The sequence below is a fragment of the Schistocerca nitens genome, chromosome 1, assembly GCF_023898315.1.
Source record: "Schistocerca nitens isolate TAMUIC-IGC-003100 chromosome 1, iqSchNite1.1, whole genome shotgun sequence".
NCBI classification, from domain to species: Eukaryota; Metazoa; Arthropoda; class Insecta; order Orthoptera; family Acrididae; genus Schistocerca; species Schistocerca nitens.
Genome location: NC_064614.1, coordinates 1,182,590,054 through 1,182,613,921, shown reverse-complemented (window position 1 = coordinate 1,182,613,921; position 23,868 = coordinate 1,182,590,054). Strand labels below are relative to the sequence as shown.

The window sequence follows — 23,868 nt, the reverse complement described above, 5'->3', positions numbered from 1 at the left end:
ATTTCTGGTCTTTTCTTGTTCCAGTGTGCTAATTTCTTCAAAGGACATTGCTTGCCACTCACTGCGCACTTAAGAAACACAAACTGGTTTCTGTCCCATGTGCACACCCTGCTGCTTGCTGTTACTGCCATCTGCACGTGCCTCCCGAAATACCTGCCTCCAGGACACTTCCATATCGTCAAATAGGTTTGTGTTCTGCACAGTATGGGAGACACCATTCAACACTACTCACTTGGGTCATAACCTTACATATTTCAGATCAGTCACGGCTTATTATATGGGAACAAATCTTTACTTTGCTACTTGAAACACTGTCAAATCCAGATGAACTTTTATTTTTGGGAGTATATGTTATTTTCTTAATTTCAGAAGAATTTGATGAAACATTCATGTGTCTGAAGTTTTTGAGAGTTGTTTCTTCAACATACTACTATGATTTTTCTCTTGAACTGTTAGTCCCTTTAATTTCTTTTGTGTTTATCGAATGATTTTTAAACATATTTGGTGCCTTTCACTTATCATTTATAGCTCTTCCCTTCAGCTCTATAGTGATGTTACCATTTTAGGTGGCTTTGTCTCTAGTTTCACTACATTCCATATATCCTCACATCTGTTGTCAGAGCTACTGGTTTCTGACATTATGTGCATGTTCCTTGATTTTTTAATAACTATTGTTAGTAATTTTGACAAGTATTTGTTGTGTGTAACTACTGCAGAATATCCACCTGTTCTTGCCAACAGATACATTCCTCTTTCCCTTTCACAAGCTACTTCAATCCCTCTAATGATTCATGTTTTTTATGTGGCTGTTTAATGTCTTTTCCGATTAGCTTTTACGAGAGTTGGAAGTACTTTCTTAAATAGTTTATAATTCTAAATAGCTTTTATGTAGACAATGAATAAGACAGATCCAACTATGGAGCCTTGAGGTACTCCTCTTTTTATTGGGAGTGCTAATGATTTATGCGTGTTTACAAATGGATTATGTAACTTATTTCTTTAAATTTAACATTTAATAAGGGTTGAATAAGTGGAGTGATTTATCTTTAATGTCACAGTATTTTTAACTTTGCAACAATTATGTTAAGTGAGACAGAATCAAATAATTTGCTTAAATCAGCAAATGTACCAAAGAAAGTCAGCATTCTATCATACTCTTCATAAATGGTATTAAAGTTTCAATGGCTTTCACAGCTCCTAGATGGCTGAGTTTGCTGAAGAGCAGTGGTAACGATTTGAGAGAAATTACAAGTGTGATAAGAGTGAAATGGTGACATTGTGATCTGTGTGTGTGTGTCTGCATAAAAGTGATGAGTTATTAATTATAATGTAAGTTTTCATTCTACTTGTGCATAGCTGAGATCAACATTCGTTTCCATGTGACACTACTTAAATTAAGTATGTCTTTTCGTAAGTAACTAGTGTTTAGCATGGCACAAAATGATCGAAAGATGCTAAAAGATTATTATTATTATTATTATTATTATTATTATGCTTTTATTAGTATTATATTACCTGTATTTCCAAACACATAACCTATATTGTAATGTGTGTGTTGTACCTTCATGTACGTATATGTTCCTCTGATCTAATAAGAAACCCTCGATGAGACTGCTCATTTCTAGTCATGGGCACTCAGATCAATTTATTTTGCAGGTGTCCAGGTTGTAAAATTTGTCAGTGTTAGTTTACATGCTGTGTGTCACCCTACTACAATTTTTTTTGCCAGTGGCTAAAGTAACTGTTAAATTGTATGGTCTTAATATAATAACAATTATCTTCAATATGTTGCTCAGTAGTCGCATATTTGGTCTCTTCAGTACATGTCCAGCACTTGCAGAATTACGGCGACGAGCAGAAGTCTTTTATTCACAGTACTAGTGGTTGTGTATACAGGGTGGTCCATTGATAGTGACCGAGCCCAAATATCTCACGAAATAAGCATCAAACGAAAAAACAACACAGCACGAAACTCGTCTAGCTTGAAGGGGGAACCAGACGGCGCTATGGTTGGCCTGCTAGATGGCGCTGCCATAGGTCAAACGGATATCAAATGCGTTTTTTTAAATAGGAACCCACATTTTTATTACATATTCGGGTAGTACATAAATAAATTAGTTGGACCACTTATTTCGCTTTTTGATAGATGGCCCTGTAATAGTCACAAACGTATAAGTACGTGGTATCACGTATCATTCCGCCAGTGCAGACGGTATTTGCTTCCTGATACATTACCAGTGTTAAAATGGACTGTTTACCAATTGCGGAAAAGGTCGATATCGTGTTGATGTATGGCTATTGTGATCAAAATGCCCAACGGTCATGTACTATGTTTGCTGCTCTGTATCCTGGACGACATTATCCAAGAGTCCGTACCGTTCGCTGGATAGTTAAGTTATTTAAGGAAACAGGAAGTGTTCATCCGCATGTGAAACGTCAACCACGACCTGCAACAAATGATGATGCCCAAGTAGCTGCTGACACGGCTAATCTGCACTCAGTAGCAGACAAATTGCGCGAGAATCGTGAATCTCTAAAACGTCGGTGTTGAGAATGCTACATCTACATCCGTTTGACCTGTAGCACATTTCTATGCACCAGGAATGGCAAGGCGACGACTTTGAACGTCGTGTACAGGTCTGCCACTGGGCACAAGAGAAATTACGGGACGATGACAGATTTTTTGCGCGCATTCTATTTAGTTACGAAGCGTCATTCACCAACAGCGGTAACGTAAACCGGCATAATATGCACTATTGGGCTACGGAAAATCCACGGTAGCTGCGACAAGTGAAACATCAGCGACCTTGGTGGATTAATGTATGGTGCGGCATTATGGGAGGAAGGATAATTGGTCCCCAATTTATCGACGGCAATCTAAATGGCGCAATGTATGCTGGTTTCCTACGTAATGTTCAAATGGCTCTGAGCAGTATGGGACTTAACATTGGAGTCATCAGTCCCCTAGAACTTAGAACTACTTTAACCTAACTAACCTAAGGACATCACATACATCCATGTCCGAGGCAAGATTCGAAGCTGCGCCCGTAGCATTCGCGCGGTTCCGGACTGACGCACCTAGAACCGCTCGGCCACCGCGGCCGGCCCTACGTAATGTTCTACCGATGTTACTACAAGATGTTTCACTGCATGACAGAATGGCGATGTACATCCAACATGGTGGGTGTCCGGGACATAGCTCGCGTGCTGTTGAAGTGGTATTGAATAGCATATTTCATGACAGGTGAATTGGTCGTCGAAGCACCATACCATGGCCCACACGTTCACCGGATCTGACGTCCCCGGACTTCTTTCTGTGGGGATAGTTGAAGGATGTTTGCTATCGTGATCCACTGACAACGCCTGACAACATGCGTCAGTGCATTGTCAATGCATCTGCGAACATTATGGAAGGCGAACTACTCGCTGTTGAGAGGAATGTCGTTACACGTATTGCCAAATGCACTGAGGTTGATGGACATCATTTTGAGCATTTATTGCAAAATTGGTATTTATAGGTAATCACGCCGTTTCAGCATGCGTTCTCAGAAATGATAAGTTCACAAAGGTACATGTATCAGATTGGAACAACCGAAATAAAATGTTCAAACGTACCTATGTTCTGTATTTTAATTTAAAAAAGCTACCTGTTACCAACTGTTCATCTGAAATTGTGAGCTATATGTTTGTGGCTATTATAGTGTCATTTATCGCAAAGCGAAAAAAGTGGTCCAACTAAAACATTCATATTTCTTTATGTACTACACGAATATGTAATAAAAATGGGGGTTCCTATTTAAAATCAAAACGCAATTGATATCCGTTTGACCTATGGCAGCGCCATCAAGCGGGCCAACCATTGCGCCATCTGGTTTCCCCGTTCAAGCTAGACAAGTTTCGTTATTTGTCGTTTTTTCGTTTGACGCTTATTTCGTGAGATATTTGGCCCGGTTACGGTCAATGGACCACCCTGTGTATGTTTGGTTCAATTTATGTCATTTCACAACGTTACATACAGATGTTTCAAACTTATGGCAAAGGTGAACAACTGATGATATGCTTGAATGATAATGTATTTTTATCCATATTTATAGCATTTTGCTAAACACTCCGCGAAAATTAAATTCATTTATTTCTACTTAGGACATCACACTTTCTTGGAAAAGGTTACCATTGCCCCAGTTTTCTGAAAAGTGCTCGCAACTGATCACTCCACGAGGGATACTTCCAGCCAGTATTTTCTGAAGCAAAAAGATATGGGCTATCGTCCTTATGACGCTGGGCGTTTGTGCAATACTGTCTCTTTTCGGTTATAAACAGGCGACCCTGTGATTCTGTTGATGCGTTTTCTTCTTGAGGTATCATTTGAAGGTATGAGTCACGGGAAAAGCAGTAACAATACTGTTCAGGAGGCCATTAATGAATACTTTTAGATAGTGAGGTCACAAATCATTCAAACAGCTCTCTAGCCAGTTTGGGAGCTTCTCACTCAAGTGCCTCCATCTAGTGGAAATTCTTAACAATAACTAAGATTGAAGAGGAGTTCTTTTTATGGTACTCAGACATTCAGTTAGAAATATTGCATTCTTTACGTGATGTAATTGTCTTCTCTGACACTGACTCACTATATATTATGAAAAATATTTAGTTGCCTGAGGAGATACAGCATACTGATTTGTCCTTCTTACACATGATTGAGGAGGTACATAGTTTCATTTTATACAAATATATCATTGTAATCCTTCCACAGTAGTATATCAAAACTAACATGTCATTTTGTGAACAGTATTTCTTTCTGTTTTTTGGGAAATCTTCTTATTCAATTCTTGTAGAAAAATTTGTGATAGTTCTTATTGCAGATGACAACTGTATTTCTGTTATAGTATTTTTATGTAGAGGTACTCTCGAAAAGAAAAAATGTAGAAGAAGAGAATTACAAGATTAGTAGATTTGGAGAACTATGGTGTGAATTCATGATCTACAGCTTGCTCGAAATATTGAATACCACTGCTACTTAATTTGGTTAAAATCAATGAGAATAATGAGTGCGGAGTTTTCAGAGCCAGTCTGGCTGCCACTGCAAGCAAAAATTCATAAGTATATTATTAACAGTTACAGTAATTGTGGGGGATAGAAAATCTAAGTCACTGATAATATGAACTGTGTAAGAAATGTAATAATATTGCGCCAGTGAAAATAAGCAAGGATGTATTCTATTATAGATATTGAATTTTTTTATTGTGGATCTCACTCTCCGATATTTTACATCATCAAAAGGCTAGAAAATAGTATATTACCTGATAAAAAGAATTATACCCTATCTAACCTCTAGCTGGAACAATACAAGCTCAGGATGGCAACATAGTGTACACAATGTTTCGTTGATGTTTCTTTGGACCATCTAGTATTCAGGGCAGCACTCAATCCATTTTTTTCAGTTGATGATTGATAAGTTTTAGGCAGCTGGAATATTCAGAAAGATAAGACATCTGTCTCATGGATAAGTATTTCTGATGGTAGTTAATTGAGTTAGAAAAGAATTACCTTGCATTGCTCAGCTTTTTTTTTTTTTTTTGCTTTGAACACAAATGGAAATTTGTGATGATATGGTCACTCTGCAGGTCCTCTGCCCGATGGGTTGCTGAAAAATGCATTTCATGTTGTATGACTTCAGTTAGCTGTGATAGCTTGCTAACACATACCTACATTGCTATTAGCCTACTACACTGTCTCTGCATGGAATAAACAGTCCCTACTTCATATTGATTCTGATGTAATAATGTGATAATACGATTTAACTAATTATTTAATCAGTTCATATCAAATGGGTTTTGGTCTGAAGACAACACTGCTGGTGCATGAGATATCTGGTGTAAGCCATTTGTTCACAGAGTATAATGTTACAACTGAATGTATTGTTACAAATTTAATTTGCACAAATGTCAATTTACACCTTATGTTGTACAGTATTTAGTTCACATTATATTATTATATCATTTACACTATTACGCATGAATTCATCCACTTTCTAGAAGGTCTGTATTTTAGCCATGATTCCATCGCCATTTTAATTTTGTTGCAGCAGTTACTTGATACCTTTTGGTATCTTTTTCAGAAACAGCACGCAAATCTGTGCAAAATTATTTTTAATCTAGTTCAGACGACATTTATCACGGTTCCGTTCCTTGTTTTACAAGAACAGACATATATATGCCTTCTCCTTTGGTATTGACAAGAACTTAGAGTATGTACAAGCTGAGACAATAAGATTTTGTATTTTGTGAAGTATTGTTTGCAAGAGATAGTGTTTTATAGACCAAAAATGCATCTTTTTATTTTCTTTTGCCAGAGAAAGACATTTGTAACTCTGACAAAGTACTCCTAGACTATTTTATTTTATTTTGTACGTCGTGTTCCACAGGACCAAATTGAGGAGCAGCTGTCGTTAGTCATGGAACAAGCCAGTAAACGAAATTATAACAAAAGAGTAATAATAGATAAAATGGGACATATATGAATCCTATGTAGATGACAAGCCATAATTTTAAATAAACATAATGAACAATGTAACACAGTAATTAGCTTAGTTTTTGATTTTTCCAGGAGTTCCCTGACAGATTAGAAAGAGTGAATCATGAGGAAATTTTTCAGTTTGGACTTGAAAGTGCGTGGATTACTGCTAAGATTTTTGAATTCATGTGGCAGCTTATTGAAAATGGATACAGCAGAATACTGCATGCCTTTCTGTACAATAGTCAAGGAGCTGCATTCCAATTGCAGATTGGATTTTTACCTTGTATTAAGTGAGTGAAACTTATGTTTTAAACTATATTGTATGATACTGTGTTAGCATCGCTCACAACTTGTTGCACTATCAAGCTGGTATCATCAGCAAGAAGAAATGTTTTAGAATCACCCATAATACTAGAAGGCTTATTATTTACATAAATAAGAAATGATAGCAGGACCAGCACTATTTTGTTTATTAAGATATTATGTGAAACAATTTTGAAGCTCTTACAGCGATCCACTAGAATGAGTGTGGAACATTTACTGGGAAACAGCTCTATCCAAGGCTATAAGTATTTTGTAATAGCCTTGAAGCTACATGATTATACCAACTTTATCTTAGCAACAAAGAAAAATATGTTGGTAACGATGTGAAATTCTAAAAAAGATCCATAAATATTATTATTTTACGCTAAAACGTTTCCGACTTGATTAAAAAAAGGAATAATTTGCTGTTAAGCACATTCTAGCCTCATTAGCACATCATCATTCATCTTTGTCTAAAGTCCATAAACCACTGTAAAGTCCATGGCATTGGACCCTTCTCATTGTACCAATTACTAGGACTTTCTCCCATTCCTTAAACGTACAAAGTGTGGGATAAATGATTGCTTAAACGCTTCTTCGTCTGTCTTCAAGACTCTTCCAATTGCGATGTTCCTCTTTGTATATGTTTAATATCCCTTAGTATTCCTGTTTGATGCGGGTTCCACACTCCACACACTTGTGCAATATTCTAGGATGCTTCGCACGTGTGCTCTGCATGCAGTTTTCTTTGTAGGATAATTATAACTCTTTGATTACGAAACGTGGGTGAGATGAATCGTGCATTATACTGTTATTTTGAATAATAAATATCGAATCCATATCTTGCTTTATACTTCCTGTGTTTTTACTAAACATTTTAGGTGAATGTTCGGTGAATTCCTTAAACGAGACTATTGTCAGTCTTAGCAGCATCGTTTGAAATTAGCTGTTTTCCGTTGATGTCCCTTTGTAGGCCCGATTCTCGACTTTTCAGTGTGATTATTGGCGTTCACTGATCTGCAAGGCATTATGGTATATATTGGAAATGCTCGTATTGATTAGCGTACGAAAAGAAAATACAACAATTTGGCATTGATACTTATTGTATTCTTCGAAGAGTGTCACAGAATAATGGAAAGTCTCATTATGGTGGCTGTCTTCTTATCGAAACTGTGAACTTACATTATGCACAATGCAATCATGTTTCTGTACTGCTCTAGAGACACATCAAGATATGGAAAAACAGTCGTATTAGTATATTGCTTCATTTGGTATTTGCTGGGTTCTAAATTTTGGATCTCTCCTTTCGATGCCGGTGACCTGTCATTGAGCATACTGAATATTGGGCTTTAGGTAACAGCTACTCTCGAAACGTTAATTTCAGTGGTTATTGCTGTAATGATTCGTTCAAATTGATACCAAAATGTCCAGTAAGCTTCAGAGGGCAGCCTCTACATAAGACGGACCACACTGTTCTAGAAGAATTCATGAAATTCGTATTCTCTCTCACGTTTCATTAGAAGACTATTTAAAAGGGAAGTATCTTCACGATATTAAACTGTACCGGTTAGCATTTCTTCTAAATTTTTATGATTTTGCGGAAAGTTATTCATAACTTTTTTGAGTGTGGCTCGTTGTTTGCAATATAGGCTGTTCGCCATTGCTCATATTCAGAGGTGTTCTACCCCGATAAAGTAGCTAAGCAATTTCTGCCTGAGTTTAGCGACATCAGCAATGCTAAGGTGAAGCAAAAGTTACAGAATAATTCATAATCATAAATCAATAATACGTATATATTATATACTGAGTACATGTAAGGAGATATTCTTGTATTACGGAGATGACACTCGAGACGTACTGAATACTCCCTTGGCTAGTGCTAGATAAGTTGGAGCAACTGCAAGTACCAAACAGTAATCATGTTGCACTGTGGACTCATACCTTTATCATTACGGTAGTCAACATATTTGCTATTAATGCACAGTTGTTTGGTAGATAATGTGCTGAAATTTTCGATTTTTTGTAATTAAATGTGTAATATAGAAGAAATGCAATAAACTAGAACTACTCATTGCGTGACTTAACAAATCATTTAGAAAACTGCGTAGGACATGAAATATAGACCTTTAAGAATAAGTGAATGTGTCCACAAATTTTCTTAACTTTTTCATCTGAATCTTATATTGGGATGGCTATGGTAAACATCGATTACTTCACGGAATTTCGCAGCATATTATTTAGCCACTTGATATTAAGCTTTTACGAAACAGCTCTTCCCGCCATGTTGTCTGGCCATTTGTATTAATTTAAGTCAACAATCTTTGGTGGACTTGTAGTTGGCGTGTGTTCGTTTGGCACGAAGTTTGTATATCAATGATTTTATACGACATAGCGCTCGAAATATGAAATAATGAGATTGTAAGATACATGACATAAAAGTTGTGTAATGGGAGGCGTATGTAGAGCTCGTAATTGCTTTCGCACTAAAGATAAGTGTCCTGATCTACCGTTCTTCACTTTTCCTAAAAACCCTATCAGGTATGTTGGTGTTGAAATGTATTTATAAACTTGTTGATGGTTTTCACATCCTAAATACTTGTTATATTATTTCTTTCTTCATGATTTCTTTTGTTTTTAATAGTGCCAAGAAATGGATTACAAACATTGGTGACCCAGAACTGTTGAAGCGGCCACCTAGCGCCTTGAAGAACAATGTTGTTTGTGCCCTTCATTTCGAAGAAAAGTGTTTTGTGAACAAAAAGAAACGCTCGCTTGTGAGGAACGCTGTCCCTACTATATTCAACATTCCTCCATTTAGAACTCAAGAAATCCATAAGAATGATATACATTCGAAATCGGAAAGAACAGACGTTCCTGAGTGTAATAGTGGAGCACTTTTTTCATGCAATGTTGAATCATTTGATAACTGGCATCGTCAGATTGATGCCGTAACAGAGCAGCTGCTGTGTCTACTACCCGAAAATAGCAGCCATACTTCGCAGTTAGAAACGCAAACAGAAAAAAGGTGTGTCGACGCATTTACTCAGTATGAGGATGAAAGTGAAACTCGCGAATTTGAAAACAGATTAAACGATCTGAATAAAGATACCAATGTTGAATCGAGTGATGCAGTTCCGAGAGTGCAGTTGCTGTGCCGTTTGTGTTCAAAGCTTACTCATCGTGAAAGAGTGATGCCAATTTTTAGTTATGAAGCGGAAAAAATACATCTAGATGTTATGATTAATAGCATTATGCCAACGAAAGTAGTGCAGGACGACGGTCTGCCACAGCAGGTTTGCAAGTTGTGTGTACGAAAATTGACATTTTGTCACGATGTAAGAAAAGAGTTTTTAGCCTCAGACAAAAGATTACGGGATCTTTTGGGCATTGCAGCTCCCAAGGATTCGGCTGAAGTAGGCCTACCTTCTACCAAAGAAAACGTCATGGTAAGTAGTAATACATACATTAATATAGGCTACTAATGGAGACAAGCATGCACTTACAAAAGAATAAGCTAAGGTCTCTACCAGTGTTTGCGTTCTAATTTGTTGCCAGTAGACAGACTATGCCGGTTGAGTAAATATAACAGGCCTCGTAAAAATATTTATGTAATCGAAGCTCTTGCTTACAATTCTGACAGTAGAAACACATGAAGCATAGTAGGAAGGTGTCTCAGAAGTCAGAATGGTGCAGTAAACATGCTGGCATTCTTGTCAACAACAGGGATGTAGACAAGATGTTTGAAAGTTAATATTTCATGAGTTCATGTCCAAGGTTATCTGTATGTGTTATTCAGTGTACGCTAATATAGGTTAGCACTTCACAGAAGCAGATTAATCTCAACTCAGTCGGCATCTATTTTTAAAGAAACAGAAAGAAAGAAAAAATGCTTGTGACATGTCAAATTTCAGCAAAAATCCATTGTGTTTATTAATTATTTAATAAAATTTTGTTCAGTCCATTACAATCTTAATGTTAAGAATAGATTAATACATCAGTAAATCATTAAAAATGTATTTTAGTAAAATATATTTCATAAATTGTAAAAAAAATTATGTTAATAAGAGATATAAATACATCTTATAGTGTTTTGTGTCCACACACTGCTGTATGTAGTGGTTGAAGAGTACCATAAGCTGTAGTGCTATAGTGGACATTAAATGTGGCTCCAGTGTGATGGTTTTCCCCTCCACTCCCCACTCTGGGGAAATCAGTCGTGGTCACAGTCATGTGTAAAATACCTTGAAGCCTTGGTTGGTGTAGAGTTGATTGTAAGTTGACATAGCCAGTGAATATGGGTAACAGATTACTCTGTAGTACGGAAATACGGAAGTGTCCGATCCTGCCTGTCTGCTTTGACCCATGACGTCACAAATATGGCGGAAACAAAAACAAACACACACGCTTTCCACAAGAAGCCTAATGACACTAACGGGACAAGCGTGGCAAATGGTGTGTTTTGGGTGGGGGGCAAACTAAATATAAACAAATTTATATGCCTTGCGTAGCCACAACGTGTAAGTGAAGACAGCCATGCATGAATACCCACCCACCTCCCCAGGGGTCGTAACCCCTGCAACGCATAGAAGATAAAGATGCTTCAGTAGCTGATTAGTGTTTTTTGTCTTTTTTAAAAAGAAATCTCACGGGATAGAACGAACAGATCAGAAAGATAAATATAATAAACTAAAACAAAAATTGGAGGAAACAGATAATTAAAATAAGTAATAAGTGATTTTAAATTTTAAAAAAAATCTCACAAGATAGAACAAACAGATCAGAAAAGTAAATAAAATAAGATAAAACAGAACTGGAGACAGCCACACTCAAACCAGACTCCGCACCGTCATGACGTCACACACGACAACACTCTTACGTCACGGGTCAAAGCCGACGCGTGGGATCGGACGCTTCTGTCGACCCTGTAGGTACAGTTGAGACCTAAGTTTGTTGTTGGAAATATTTGCTCCGTATTTAATATGTAATTATGAGACGTGTACTCAGCTTTGCGAATGCATAAGTCATTTCTAATTTTGGGTAGAATCCATCACTACCAACATTTGATCTAATTGTTTCTTTATATATACCTGAAAATGGAAGGCAAATTAAGAAATGTTATACCACTTTATATAGGGATATCCTAGTGTATTTTAGTGCATGTTGTGTCCATATGCAATACATTAATCGTGATAGAAGCAAGTGGGCCATAATGTAGCTTGGAAGTTACTAAGTAAAAGATATGCCTAAATATACTTGTCAGAGATTTCTCCATTATGTAATTATTCTTTCCTCAATTTACTGTTCAATTTCATTTTCCTAACAAAAATTAAAGTGAATATTTTACCTACTAGGTCTCGAGTCAATTCACATTTATTGACTTTGCCATCTGACAGCTTTACCCAAACCTGTGGCTCCACAGTATATCAGTCTGTAACCACAAACAACATTGGAAGGTTGGGGAGTCGGATAAGCCTCTAGGCGTCAACTTTTGCAGTGGAATGCTGTGTTTTCATTGTGCTGAGCTAGGGCTGTTTGTTCTAGAACAAATGACGAAATAATTAAGGTCCATCATGTAGGCCCTAGGACTGATCTGGGAAGAAATGTTATTGTCCACGTTGACTGCTGAAATTTGCTGCAGAGCATTTGTGAAATGGCAGAATTGTAGGGGGACGGTGAAATTTCCTCCTTCCATGCAGCTCCTCTTAGTGCAGCAGTCTGTGTATAGAGTGGAGTGATTTCATTTTACCTCCCACCCTGCTATTAAAGCCCAAGAAAAAGTTTGAAGACCACTACCACGAGTGAGTTAAGTTCTTCCATTGTGTTGTTTGATTTGCAACCAAAGTTAGAAATGAAATTTGGAATGAGGCACTACCTTTAATATACTTTGCATTTCATTTTCTGCGGTAATTTATTTCAAAGCTCGTCAGATGCTTGATAGAGGTATGTCCATATTTTTTTTCCGGGCCATGAGACTGTATCCAAGAAATAATCCCATAATGCAACATCAACTTACGGGGCATCTGATACCACCATCTATTGGCTTTAACCAATATCATACCAAGCCTTAGGATGCAATGTACAAGAATGTGATTTCAAGATGGTGATCAATAACCTTAGACGTTTACATGGTGTGAAAATGTAAACATCAAATACAAAATTGTACTAATTATTTATAATAAATATTGAAGCTAACAAAACTACCACGGGAAAGTGGATGTTTTTGGTGGGATCAAACTAAAATCTGATGCAGCAGGAGCAAAATCACATAAAGAGTAAAATATACAAAACACAATAGTGGCAAAAACACGATATGGCATAAAATCAATACAGAAATCCTAAAAGAAATTGTACTATACACTTAGTAAAACTCACAGAAACTAACAAAATGCAGTATCAACATCCAGAGTTGAGCTGTATAGCTCAACTTGAAAAGCTGAGACCACTACAAAAATCCTATAATTGATCATACTATGTAATGCATAAGAAAAGGATCGATACACATAGTGAAAAACTGTGAATACTAGTGAAAGACATTATTGATACCGTACAGCAAAACCAATACTCGCTCATATGGTGAATATTGAAATCATTGCTGCACCAATGTAAGTAAAACAAAGTGTGATTCCTGTCACCCACAACCTAATATAAGTACTAACAACACAACCAGCAAATTCAAATGAAGCTGGAATAAGACACACTTTGATATCCAAGAACCACACTGTTATGTGCAGGTGAGATATAGATCTAGCAACAGCTAGTGTTAGCTGAAAGAACGTCATCCACACGAGCTCTTGAATAGCAAGCTTAGAATTCCCAAACCTGGAATCCCTCTACATAGAATGCCATATGTTGTTCTGCTGACAATGTCACATATGCTGGTCACTTGGCCGAGATGCAGCAACTTTGGTTAGGCTCACATTTTCTCCTCAATCATAACACTTCACGTTATCTGCAATTAAATCACTCAATTGTAGGAATTTAACTGTGCTCAACATGTCATCCCCCTCATTGAGAAAGGCAGGGACCTACTTGTGAACTTGTCACATCCATAATTAATAAAAAATGAAACATACAATTAAATCTACAACCATAAACAATACCTACACTAATGCTTCTCAACCTAGAAATGACTATATTGCTCATAACTGTTAGACTCAAAATAACTAACAGACTGCCATGAATTATTCTAGTAGTACATCATTAACACCACTCACAAATGTAAACATCCTACATTAGTGTGTGCCACTACACACTCCAATACACCATTTGCAAACATTATAAATGTGCCACATGAACATGACATCCCCAACACAACGCAGTTATGCCGCAAGTCAAAGCAGATGAGTGGTATTGAATGCCCGAGTTCACCCAAAAAGTTTAATTAATGGAAGTTGCAATCACTGTGCACACACATTAGGCAAAATCATGAGAAATGGAGTAGAATATGTCTGGATTTCGAAGAAAAGCTTTCATGTAGTTTCTTACTTGATTGCTTCCATATGTTCCTTTATGCTGTGTTGAGATTTCTGCATAACTTGAGTTAATAGCTGTGTTCAGTAGTATCTTTTACTCTTTACTGCAGAAACATAAGAAGACTATATAGTTTTTTGCATACCGTACTTTTTTCTTTTTACACTTTTGTTAACTATTCATTTGGGCACCTTTTGTAAGCAACTTATATTATACTAAAAAAATAGGGGACTTTTGATTTTGTATTGCTTTACATTTAATCGCTTAGTATGTTGGTTTATTTTATACCCTAATATTTTACTTGCGCCTGGCTTTTCATCCAATAACTTATCTACATGATAGGTTTTAATACGCTAAGTATCAGATGGTTTACAGAAGCTTTCATGACAGCATGCTTACTACACTGATGGGAAAAAAATCACACCATCAAAAAATGATTACCATAGAGTAAAGAAACTTCATGAAAGAATTTATCAAGGCAACATATTTAAGTGATTAATGTTACAAGATCACAAGTTAATCAAAGCACAAGATAAGCCATTGTAAGTGTGAAATGTTGGTACATTGATAATCCGATGTAACCGCCAGAATGTTGAATGCAAACATGCATGTATTGTGTAGAAAAAGTGCCGGACATCAGTTTGTGGGATGGGGTTCCATGCCTGTTCACTACAGGGATGGTTAATGCCATTTGTGAATGATGCTGCAGTTGTCATCCGATGATGCCCACATGTGCTCAATTAGAGGCATATCTGGTGATTGAGCACGTCAAGCCGTCATGTCAACACTGTAGAGCTTATTAGGTGACGACAGCAGTATATGGATGGGCGTTTCCTGTTGGAAAACCCTCACTGGAATGCTTTTCACAGATGGAAGCACAACAGATCAAATCACCAGATTGAAGTACAGATTTGCAGTCAGGTTGCATGAGATAATCACGAGAGTGCTACTGCTATCATATGAAATTGTACTGCAGGCTGTAACTTCAGGTGTAGGCCCAGTGTGTCTAGACCATGAACAGATTTGTTGCAGGTGCTCACCTGTCCTCCTCCTTACCAACACATGGCCATCACTGCACTGTGGCAGAACCAGGTTTCATTAGAAAACACAGCAGACATCCACCCTGCCCTCCAATGAGCTACCGCTTGACACCACTGAAGTCGCAAATGGTGTTGGTTTGGGGTCACTGGAATTCATGCTACTGCGCCTCTGGCTCAGAGCTATCCTTGAAGTAACCATTTTGTAACAGTTTGTTGTGTCACTGTGGCGCCATCTGTTTCTCAGATTGCTGCTGCAGATGCAGTGCAATGCACCAGGGCCGAACATTGAACATGGTGGTCTTTCCTTTTGGTAGTGCCACACAGCTGTCTGAATGCCAGCCATCTAGTGACCGTACATTCTGGTGACCATCACTGCTAGCAGTTGTGGAAAGCAGCTATATTCCTACCAAGTCTTTCCACAATATCGCAGAAGGAACATCCAGCTTCTCGTAGCCCTATTACACGACATCTTTCAAACTGAATGAGGTGTTGATAATGGTGTCTTTGTCACCTTAAAGGCATTCTCAACCAACATCAACTCACCATGTCCAATCTCAAAGGTAACTAATGTTGATAACCGTTACAGCTTGTATTTAAACCAAACCAGATTTGCATTCTCATAGTCGCACTACTAGCACCACTCTTATGCAACTGGTGTGAAATTTGAATAGACATCATCTTTCATATGCATAAACACGCCTTCTAACTTTTGTTTATGTTGCATATCTCCTTTGTGTTGTGATTTTTTTCCCACCTATGGATATTTGTAGTTTTATCAAATGTAGTTATGAAAATAATTGCTTTATCGAAGGGGTAGGGTCGAGACCGAGGGCTGTGCTGTCACTTGAATGTTTAGTGCAGCAAAGTTAGTACTACACATTGTGAGGTATGAAGTTGGAAGTTAGTGCATGGCTAATGACAGAGCAATGAACAGAGTTCAGCTGAAGATGTGTGGAAGCCAATGCTTAAACCCCGATAGTATAAAAGCACAATTCCTAGTGACAAAAAAGTCAGTGAAATTGCAGTATTAAATAATGACAGTGCAACGTAGTATGATATGTATTTCATAAGTGTCATCGCTTCTGAGTAACTATTTGCTACTTTAATTGTTTGGTAAATGCAGCTAAGCTTTGTATCATAAAACAACATACATTGGCTTATCGAAGTCACGTCTAAACTACCACATCTCAACTTAATCTAGAACTCTGGGAAACACTGCTGCATCACATTCATTGACTTTTCCAACTTACCAGTCAAACAGTCACTTGATATTGCACTACAGACCTGTCTCTCATAACAAGCAGCATTCTAAATAAGAAGTGAAAGACTGTTAAAATAATGACACCAATATTTAAGTCAGCCACAAATAATGCCCAAAGGACATCACCGACATTGGAGTCCTCTGAACACTTTTGTAATTTCACATTGATTACCTAAAACCGTCCTTCAGTTGGAAGTCTAAAATTGACTTGTAGCAAACCCACGTGCTGTAAAAGAAAAGCTCCTTGGCTGGCACTGCACCTGTTCTAGACTTTAGATGATAAGAAGACATACTGCACGAAAGTTAAACATAAGCTAGCTATATTATCTCCAGTATACAAGTGACATATTTTCAGTAATTCCACTCTACATGGCTCCCCTTAAGAATGTATAATTTTTTCATCAGTTTAATAATTCATTAACAGATGAAGCACATTTTATTAGTGCATTGTTCTACAATGTGTATTTACTGTGTGTGATCAACAGACACACCAGTGTGACACGACGGTGACATATGCTTGAGGGATATTTTGCCACTCCACGCTTACTGCAATCTTAAGGTCCAGAACCCTTCAGGAACGTGCGGGAATAATTGCTTCTTGTAAGTGGATCCCAGAACTGTTCAATTAGATCCGTGATCAGCGATCATGTTGCTCACATAGAGTAAAAGTCTCTCTCTGTTGCATGTTGTCCACCAACTAAACTCTGCGAGGAAAAGCATTATCTGTAAAAAACAAATAATTTTCAATTGCTCCAGCATACATTTAAATATGGAATTCAGCAGGATGCATCCTCTACTTCAAAAGTTTATTTAGAACTGATTCAGATGACATGGAGAACATTTACCAACGCTGGTTCTGGGTGAGACTGTCAGCCAGTAAGATGCACAAAAATAGAGCTATAAAATGTTACCTGCTCATCCGAAATGTGTGTCAGTTTTTGGTATCAACTAAATCAGGACTTAAAAAATGCAGCTCCATTTGTTATGAACCATCCGTGGTGGTACCGACGCATTATCTTAATTGCTGTTTGAAGGGTTCTCGGGTGTCCAGCCAGATACGATCATTGAATGCCCATGATATTTTGGCGAATAACCGTTCCGCCATCATCAGGTGGTGTTGATGCATTCGACGACACCCGAGAACCCTTCAGACATCATATATGCTGAGAAAGTGTCCGATCACATATCCTTATTGTTATTTGAATGTATTTAAGTGTGTGATATAAAAAAAGGAAACTTTCAGAAATCAGAATGCACAGAATTTGAATTGCTCCTTTCTTTGGGCTATATGTTGGTGCAAAAGGACAAGGAGGCAAATTGTACAGAAAATACGTCAACAGGGTATGGGAAAGACCTCTTACAGTCTGAGAGATCTGCTCCCAATCCTAACCAGCCCCCCCCCCCCTCCTCTTTTCCTTATTGAAGAAGGAATGTGAAGTGCTGATAGTGAACAGTATTGCTTTCTGTTTCACGTTTTTCTATCGCCAGTACTAGGTAGTAATTGGTCAGCCTTGCTATCTCTTTGTAATTTCAAAACCAAATGGTCAATTTTGTACAGTAAACCACAAAAATACTGTGACAGTTGTGAGCAACACAATAATACAAATAAGTTTCAATCTATGTTCAATTAGAAAAATGTTGAGGATATGGCAACAGGCGACAGGTTAAAGATATGTAAGTGGAAGATTTGGAGGAGGAGGAAAAGGAGATCAATGTTAAACATCCTGTCGACAACAAGGTCATTAGAGGCTGAGCGCAAGCTTGGGTTAGGAAAGGATGGGGAAGGAAATCATCTGCGCTCTTTCAAGGGAACCATCCCGGAATTTGCCTAAAGTGATTTAAGGAAATCACGGAAAACCTAAATATGGATGACCGGTTGGGGTTTGAACCGTTGTCCTCCCCCTCCCCCCGAACGTGAGTCCAGTGTGCTAATGACTGCTCCACCTCACTTGGTTAATTTGGAAGGGAGTGGTGTGGAATCATTACTACTCTGTGTGTGTGTGTGGGGGGGGGGGGGGGGGGGGCACATGAGCATTGATTAGTTGTCATCCTAACATAGAATGGAGAATGGTGTTCATCAATTGCACCACAGCTAGTGTATAACATAGTTGCTGTCACACAACACTATCCTGGATAAAAGGGTATACCTGTGACTGGAATGTGGGAGGAAGTGGTGAAAAAATTTGTAGGTGGAGCCTTGCACCTATGGTATCTGCAGGGAATTACCTCTGTGGTGCAGGATTGGCTGTAGGGTATAATAATCCTGATTTAATAAACATCGAGAGGTAGTAAAGGCTCTGATAAAGAATGTGTTTTGAAACTTTTTAGACCTGTGGGTATTAAGTAATTACAGGGTTAATGTTCAGTGACTAGTTCACATTAGGTAGAGTGTTTGATGGTGTCACAAGAAGACATGACATAGACTGGGTATTGCTGCAAGCTGTGCTGCTTGTGTAAAGTCGTTTAGAGGATAGTTTCGCTGGCTGGTGTGCTGCAGTTTACCAGTTCAAAAACGACTAAGAGCAATTACTTGTTATTTAGTATTAATAATTTTTGCAACGTTCTTTTAATTCCTTATTTTTGTTATATTTGCTTATTCTGGAAAATGTCAGCAGTTCATTTCTGTTCTCTCTGGTACTCACATTTGGGAAGATGACAGTCAAATCTGTATCCCACCATCCTGAGTTAGGTTTGCTGTTATTTACTCCAGGCAATTGTTGAAAAGGGCAGTACTAGTTTTCTTTCCTTGTAATACCCTTCTGTCATCACCGTGCACTTAATTTTTTGTATTAGAGAGGTCAGTTACAAACTTTCCCTTACCCCACATTCAACAAGAGTTACTGATTTGCTGGCCTGTAATTATTTTATTTTTGCTGACATAATTTTTCACTCTGGGAATGTCTCGTACTTAAGAGTAACTGTATCAACAGTCGCAAGAATTATCATTCCTTTTCTTTTTTGATGAAATTCTTAAGCAATTTACATCTGAACAACATCTATCAAAAGTTTTTCTTATTTTTTTATCAGTTTATATTGATGCGGAAAATCTTGACAAATTTTAGTGCTGTTCGTTTCTTTGTTACATACACACGACTGAAAGCAAACATATGCACCAAGATGTGACCTGTAACAACTCTTTTCAGGAGAGCTAGTTTGTTCCCAAAAGATATAGTTTTAGCTGATGCATTCTTTTGTGTATATATAACATATATAGTACCTTAAATCAAACATTGGAAAATTCAGTCCAATGGAATGTTAACAATATTATGAGAAGGATAGTTGCTACTCACCATATAGCAGAAGTGCTGAGTCGCAGATAGGCACAACTAAAAGACTGTCACAGATTAAGCTTTCGGCCAACAAGGCCTTTGTAACCGAGCGAGGTGGCGCAGTGGTTAGCACACTGGACTCGCATTCGGGAGGTTGACGGTTCAATCCCGCATCCGGCCATCCTGATTTAGGTTTTCCGTGATTTCCCTAAATCGCTCCAGGCAAATGCTGGGATGGTTCCTTTGAAAGGGCATGGCCGACTTCCTTCCCTAATCGAATGAGACACACACAAACACGACATGACTGCCATCTCTGGCAGCTGAAGGCACACTTACTTTGCAACAGTCTTTTTGTTGTGCTTGTCTGTGACTTGGCATCTCCACTATAATGGTGAATAGTAACTATGCTTTTCATAATATTGATATATAGTTCCTTACTTCTTTCCTCCTTTCAGCATATGCATGTACCAGGAAGCACAAAAAATTGTTTCTTCAAACTTAAAACTGTGAAAACTCATGAACAGACTTCAGTGCCTATTGGGTGATAACTAACCAATGGGGATTTCTCTCTCTCTCTCTCTCTCTCTCTCTCTCTCTCTCTCTCTCTCTCTCTCTCTCTCCAGTTATTGGCTCTGGATAGTCTAACTTCTCCCACTGCCATTTAGATACAAATATTTTGGAATTTCAGTTTGGATAGCAAAGGAATAAAATTGCTACACCCACGTGTTCAATGATTCTATATCTTCCAGATGTTCAATGATTCTGTATCTTCAAGAAGTTAGATACGTTGAACATCAAATTTCTGTGGAAAGAATTTCTGTCATCCTCTCAAATATTTACTCCTCCAGACTTACCTTGAATTTCCCCATATAAGGACTGTGTTAATTGGCAACTAAAAGTCTCCAATAGACCAGAATTTTTATCGTGGTCTTGTCTGACCAAAAGAACTCCTTGACAGTGACTCACTCTTTGTGTATCAGAATTCTCTTCCAGATCAGACTCACTATCAGAAATTTAAATATGTTTGCGTTTAGTGTCAATAATACACATCTATACCACATCCAACATTCCAGAAATAATTACAGAACCATTTATAAACAACCTCAGAAGTATTTCCATCCTTTCTCTTCAGTGTTTAGGTTCTTGACAAACCCTACAAGTTTATAATTCCTTCTTCACCAATCAGTTTATTCCTTTGAAATGGTAAAATTTTTGAAAGTATGCAATATATTTCTTTGTTATACATTGTGAATATAATGAATGCATTTTGTTGCATCCATCTTGGTAATCCTTTCTTAACCACATTGAATAAAATCTTGTTATGAATATTTCATACTGTCTGCCAGTCGTCATCGTCATCATCATCACCATTATTATTATTATTATTATTATTATTATTATTATTTCCCTTTAGTTGCAACATCACTTTGTTGAAATAGTGATCCCTTTTCTGCTCCTCGACTATATGCTGCTTCATAAATTTGGGATCTTTCTCTTCTTCTAACATATTTGCCTTAAAAATCTTAAGCTCCTTTCCTACCTCAACACAATTGACACCCAATTCCATGCTTGATGGTATTGTGGATAACACATCTGGGACTTTATTTTCTTCGCTGTTAATATGTGGAATCTTTGAGTCGTACTTTTGCAAAAATAAAGCCCATTGAATGAGTCTTCCACGCAGTAACTTAATCACCATTAAAAATATTTCAGTATATACGATAATTTTATGTTCATAAACCAAATATGTAAATTTCTTTACTGTCCATAATATGGCCAAAGTCTTTTTTTCTATTGTAGAAAAATTTTTCTCACACATAGTTAACATTCTGCTCCCAAAAAGTGGTAGTATTATGACTTTTCTCCCTTGTGCCATTCTTGGAACACTACACACCCTACTCTGGACCCTGAAGAATCTGCTGATAGGAAGATATCTGGATCAAAATTCAGTTAGGCCTACACCAATATTTCATTGTTACTAATTACTTCCGTTAGCTGATTGAATTCCCTTTAACATTCTTCACTCTGCTGCCATGAAGCTTTCAACTTTTGTAAAGCTTTGATATTTTGGGTTGTTCATGGTGACACTTGGTATAGAACACCTGTAAAATCCTATTGTTTCCAAAAATGACATTTATTTCTCGGTGTTGGAAAATTTGTAATAGCTATTATTTTTCCTGAGTATAGCAAAAAGCTCTTAAGCGTATGACGCAAGAATTTAATTTCAGTACATCGGAAATTGACTTTGACAAATTTTACAGTAATTCCCTTTTGTATCAACCTTATTAATAGTTGCCTAATGGATAGATGGTCGTTCCAATTCGTAGATGTAACCACTGCGTCTCTGACTTACAAAAGTACTTCATCCAAAATTACTTCTCCTAAGACATGGTCTGAGACACGAATACCTTCAGCCACAGACTCATTCAGTTAGAAAGGTGGTTGTTGTTGTGGTCTTCAGTCCTGAGACTGGTTTGATGCAGCTCTCCGTGTTACTCTATCCTGTGCAAGCTTCTTCATCTCCCAGTACCTACTGCAGTCTACATCCTTCTGAATCTGCTTAGTGTATTCACCTCTTGGTCTCCCTCTACGATTTTTACCCTCCACGCTGCCCTCCAGTACTAAATTGGTGATCCCTTGATGCCTCAGAACATGTCCTACCAACCAATCCCTTCTTCTAGTCAAGTTGTGCCACAAACTCCTCCCCAATTCTATTCAATACCTCCTCATTAGTTATGTGATCTACCCATCTAATCTTCAGCATTCTTCTATAGCACCACATTTCGAAAGCTTCTATTCTCTTCTTGTCCAAACTATTTACCGTCCATGTTTCACTTCCATACATGGCTACACTCCATACAAATACTTTCAGAAACGACTTCCTGACACTTAAATCAACACTCGGACAAATACTTTCAGAAACGACCTGACACTTAAATCAACACTTGATGTTAACAAATTTCTCTTCTTCAGAAACGCTTTCCTTGCCATTGCCAGTCTACATTTTATACCCTCTCTACTTCGACCATCATCAGTTATTTTGCTCCCCAAATAGCAAAACCGCTTTACTACTTTAAGTGTCTCATTTCCTAATCTAATTCCCTCAGCATCACCCGACTTAATTCGACTACATTCCGTTATCCTCATTTTGCTTTTGATGATGTTCATCTTATACCCTCTTTTCAAGACACTGTCCATTCCGTTCAGCTGCTCTTCCAAGTCCTTTGCTGTCTCTTGACAGAATTACAATGTCATCGGCGAACCTCAAAGTTTTTATTTCTTCTCCATGGATTTTAATACCTACTCCGAACTTTTCTTTTGTTTCCTTTACTGCTTGCTCAATATACAGATTGAATAACATCGGGGAGAGGCTACAACCCTGTCTCACTCCCTTCCCAACCACTGCTTCCCTTTCATGTCCCTCGACTCTTATAACTGCCATCTGCTTTCTGTACAAATTGTAAATAGCCTTTCGCTCCCTGTATTTTACCCCTGCCACCTTCAGAATTTGAAAGAGAGTATTCCAGTCAACATTGTCAAAAGCTTTCTCTAAGTCGACAAATGCTAGAAACGTAGGTTTGCCTTTCCTTAATCTTTCTTCTAAGATAAGTCGTAGGGTCAGTACTGCCTCATGTGTTCCAACATTTCTACGGAATCCAAACTGATCTTCTCCGAGGTCAGCTTCTACCAGTTTTTCCATTTGTCTGTAAAGAATTCGCGTTAGTATTTTGCAGCTGTGACTTATTAAACTGATAGTTTGGTAATTTTCACATCTGTCAATACCTGCTTTCTTTGGGATTGGAATTATTATATTCTTCTTGAAGTCTGAGGGTATTTCGCCTGTCTCAAACATCTTGCTCACCAGATGGTAGAGTTTTGTCAGGACTGGCTCACGGAAGGCTGTCAGTTGTTCTAATGGAATGTTGTCTACTCCTGGTGCCTTGTTTCGATTTAGGTCTTTCAGTGCTCTGTCAAACTCTTCACGCAGCATCGTATCTCCCATTTCATCTTC

General features: G+C 37.7%; 1 protein-coding gene across 1 annotated transcript in view; it reads left to right on the top strand.

Annotated features, from left to right (window-relative positions):
- Positions 1–9,096: 9,096 nt before the first annotated feature.
- LOC126200689 (uncharacterized) overlaps positions 9,097–23,868 on the top strand; it is a 97,424-nt gene continuing 82,652 nt past the window's right edge. The window contains exons 1-2 of the mRNA XM_049936728.1: positions 9,097–9,354; positions 9,458–10,262. Coding sequence (XP_049792685.1) covers positions 9,263–9,354; positions 9,458–10,262 — 897 coding nt within the window. The 5' untranslated portion in view covers positions 9,097–9,262. The remainder of the gene's footprint in view (positions 9,355–9,457; positions 10,263–23,868) is intronic.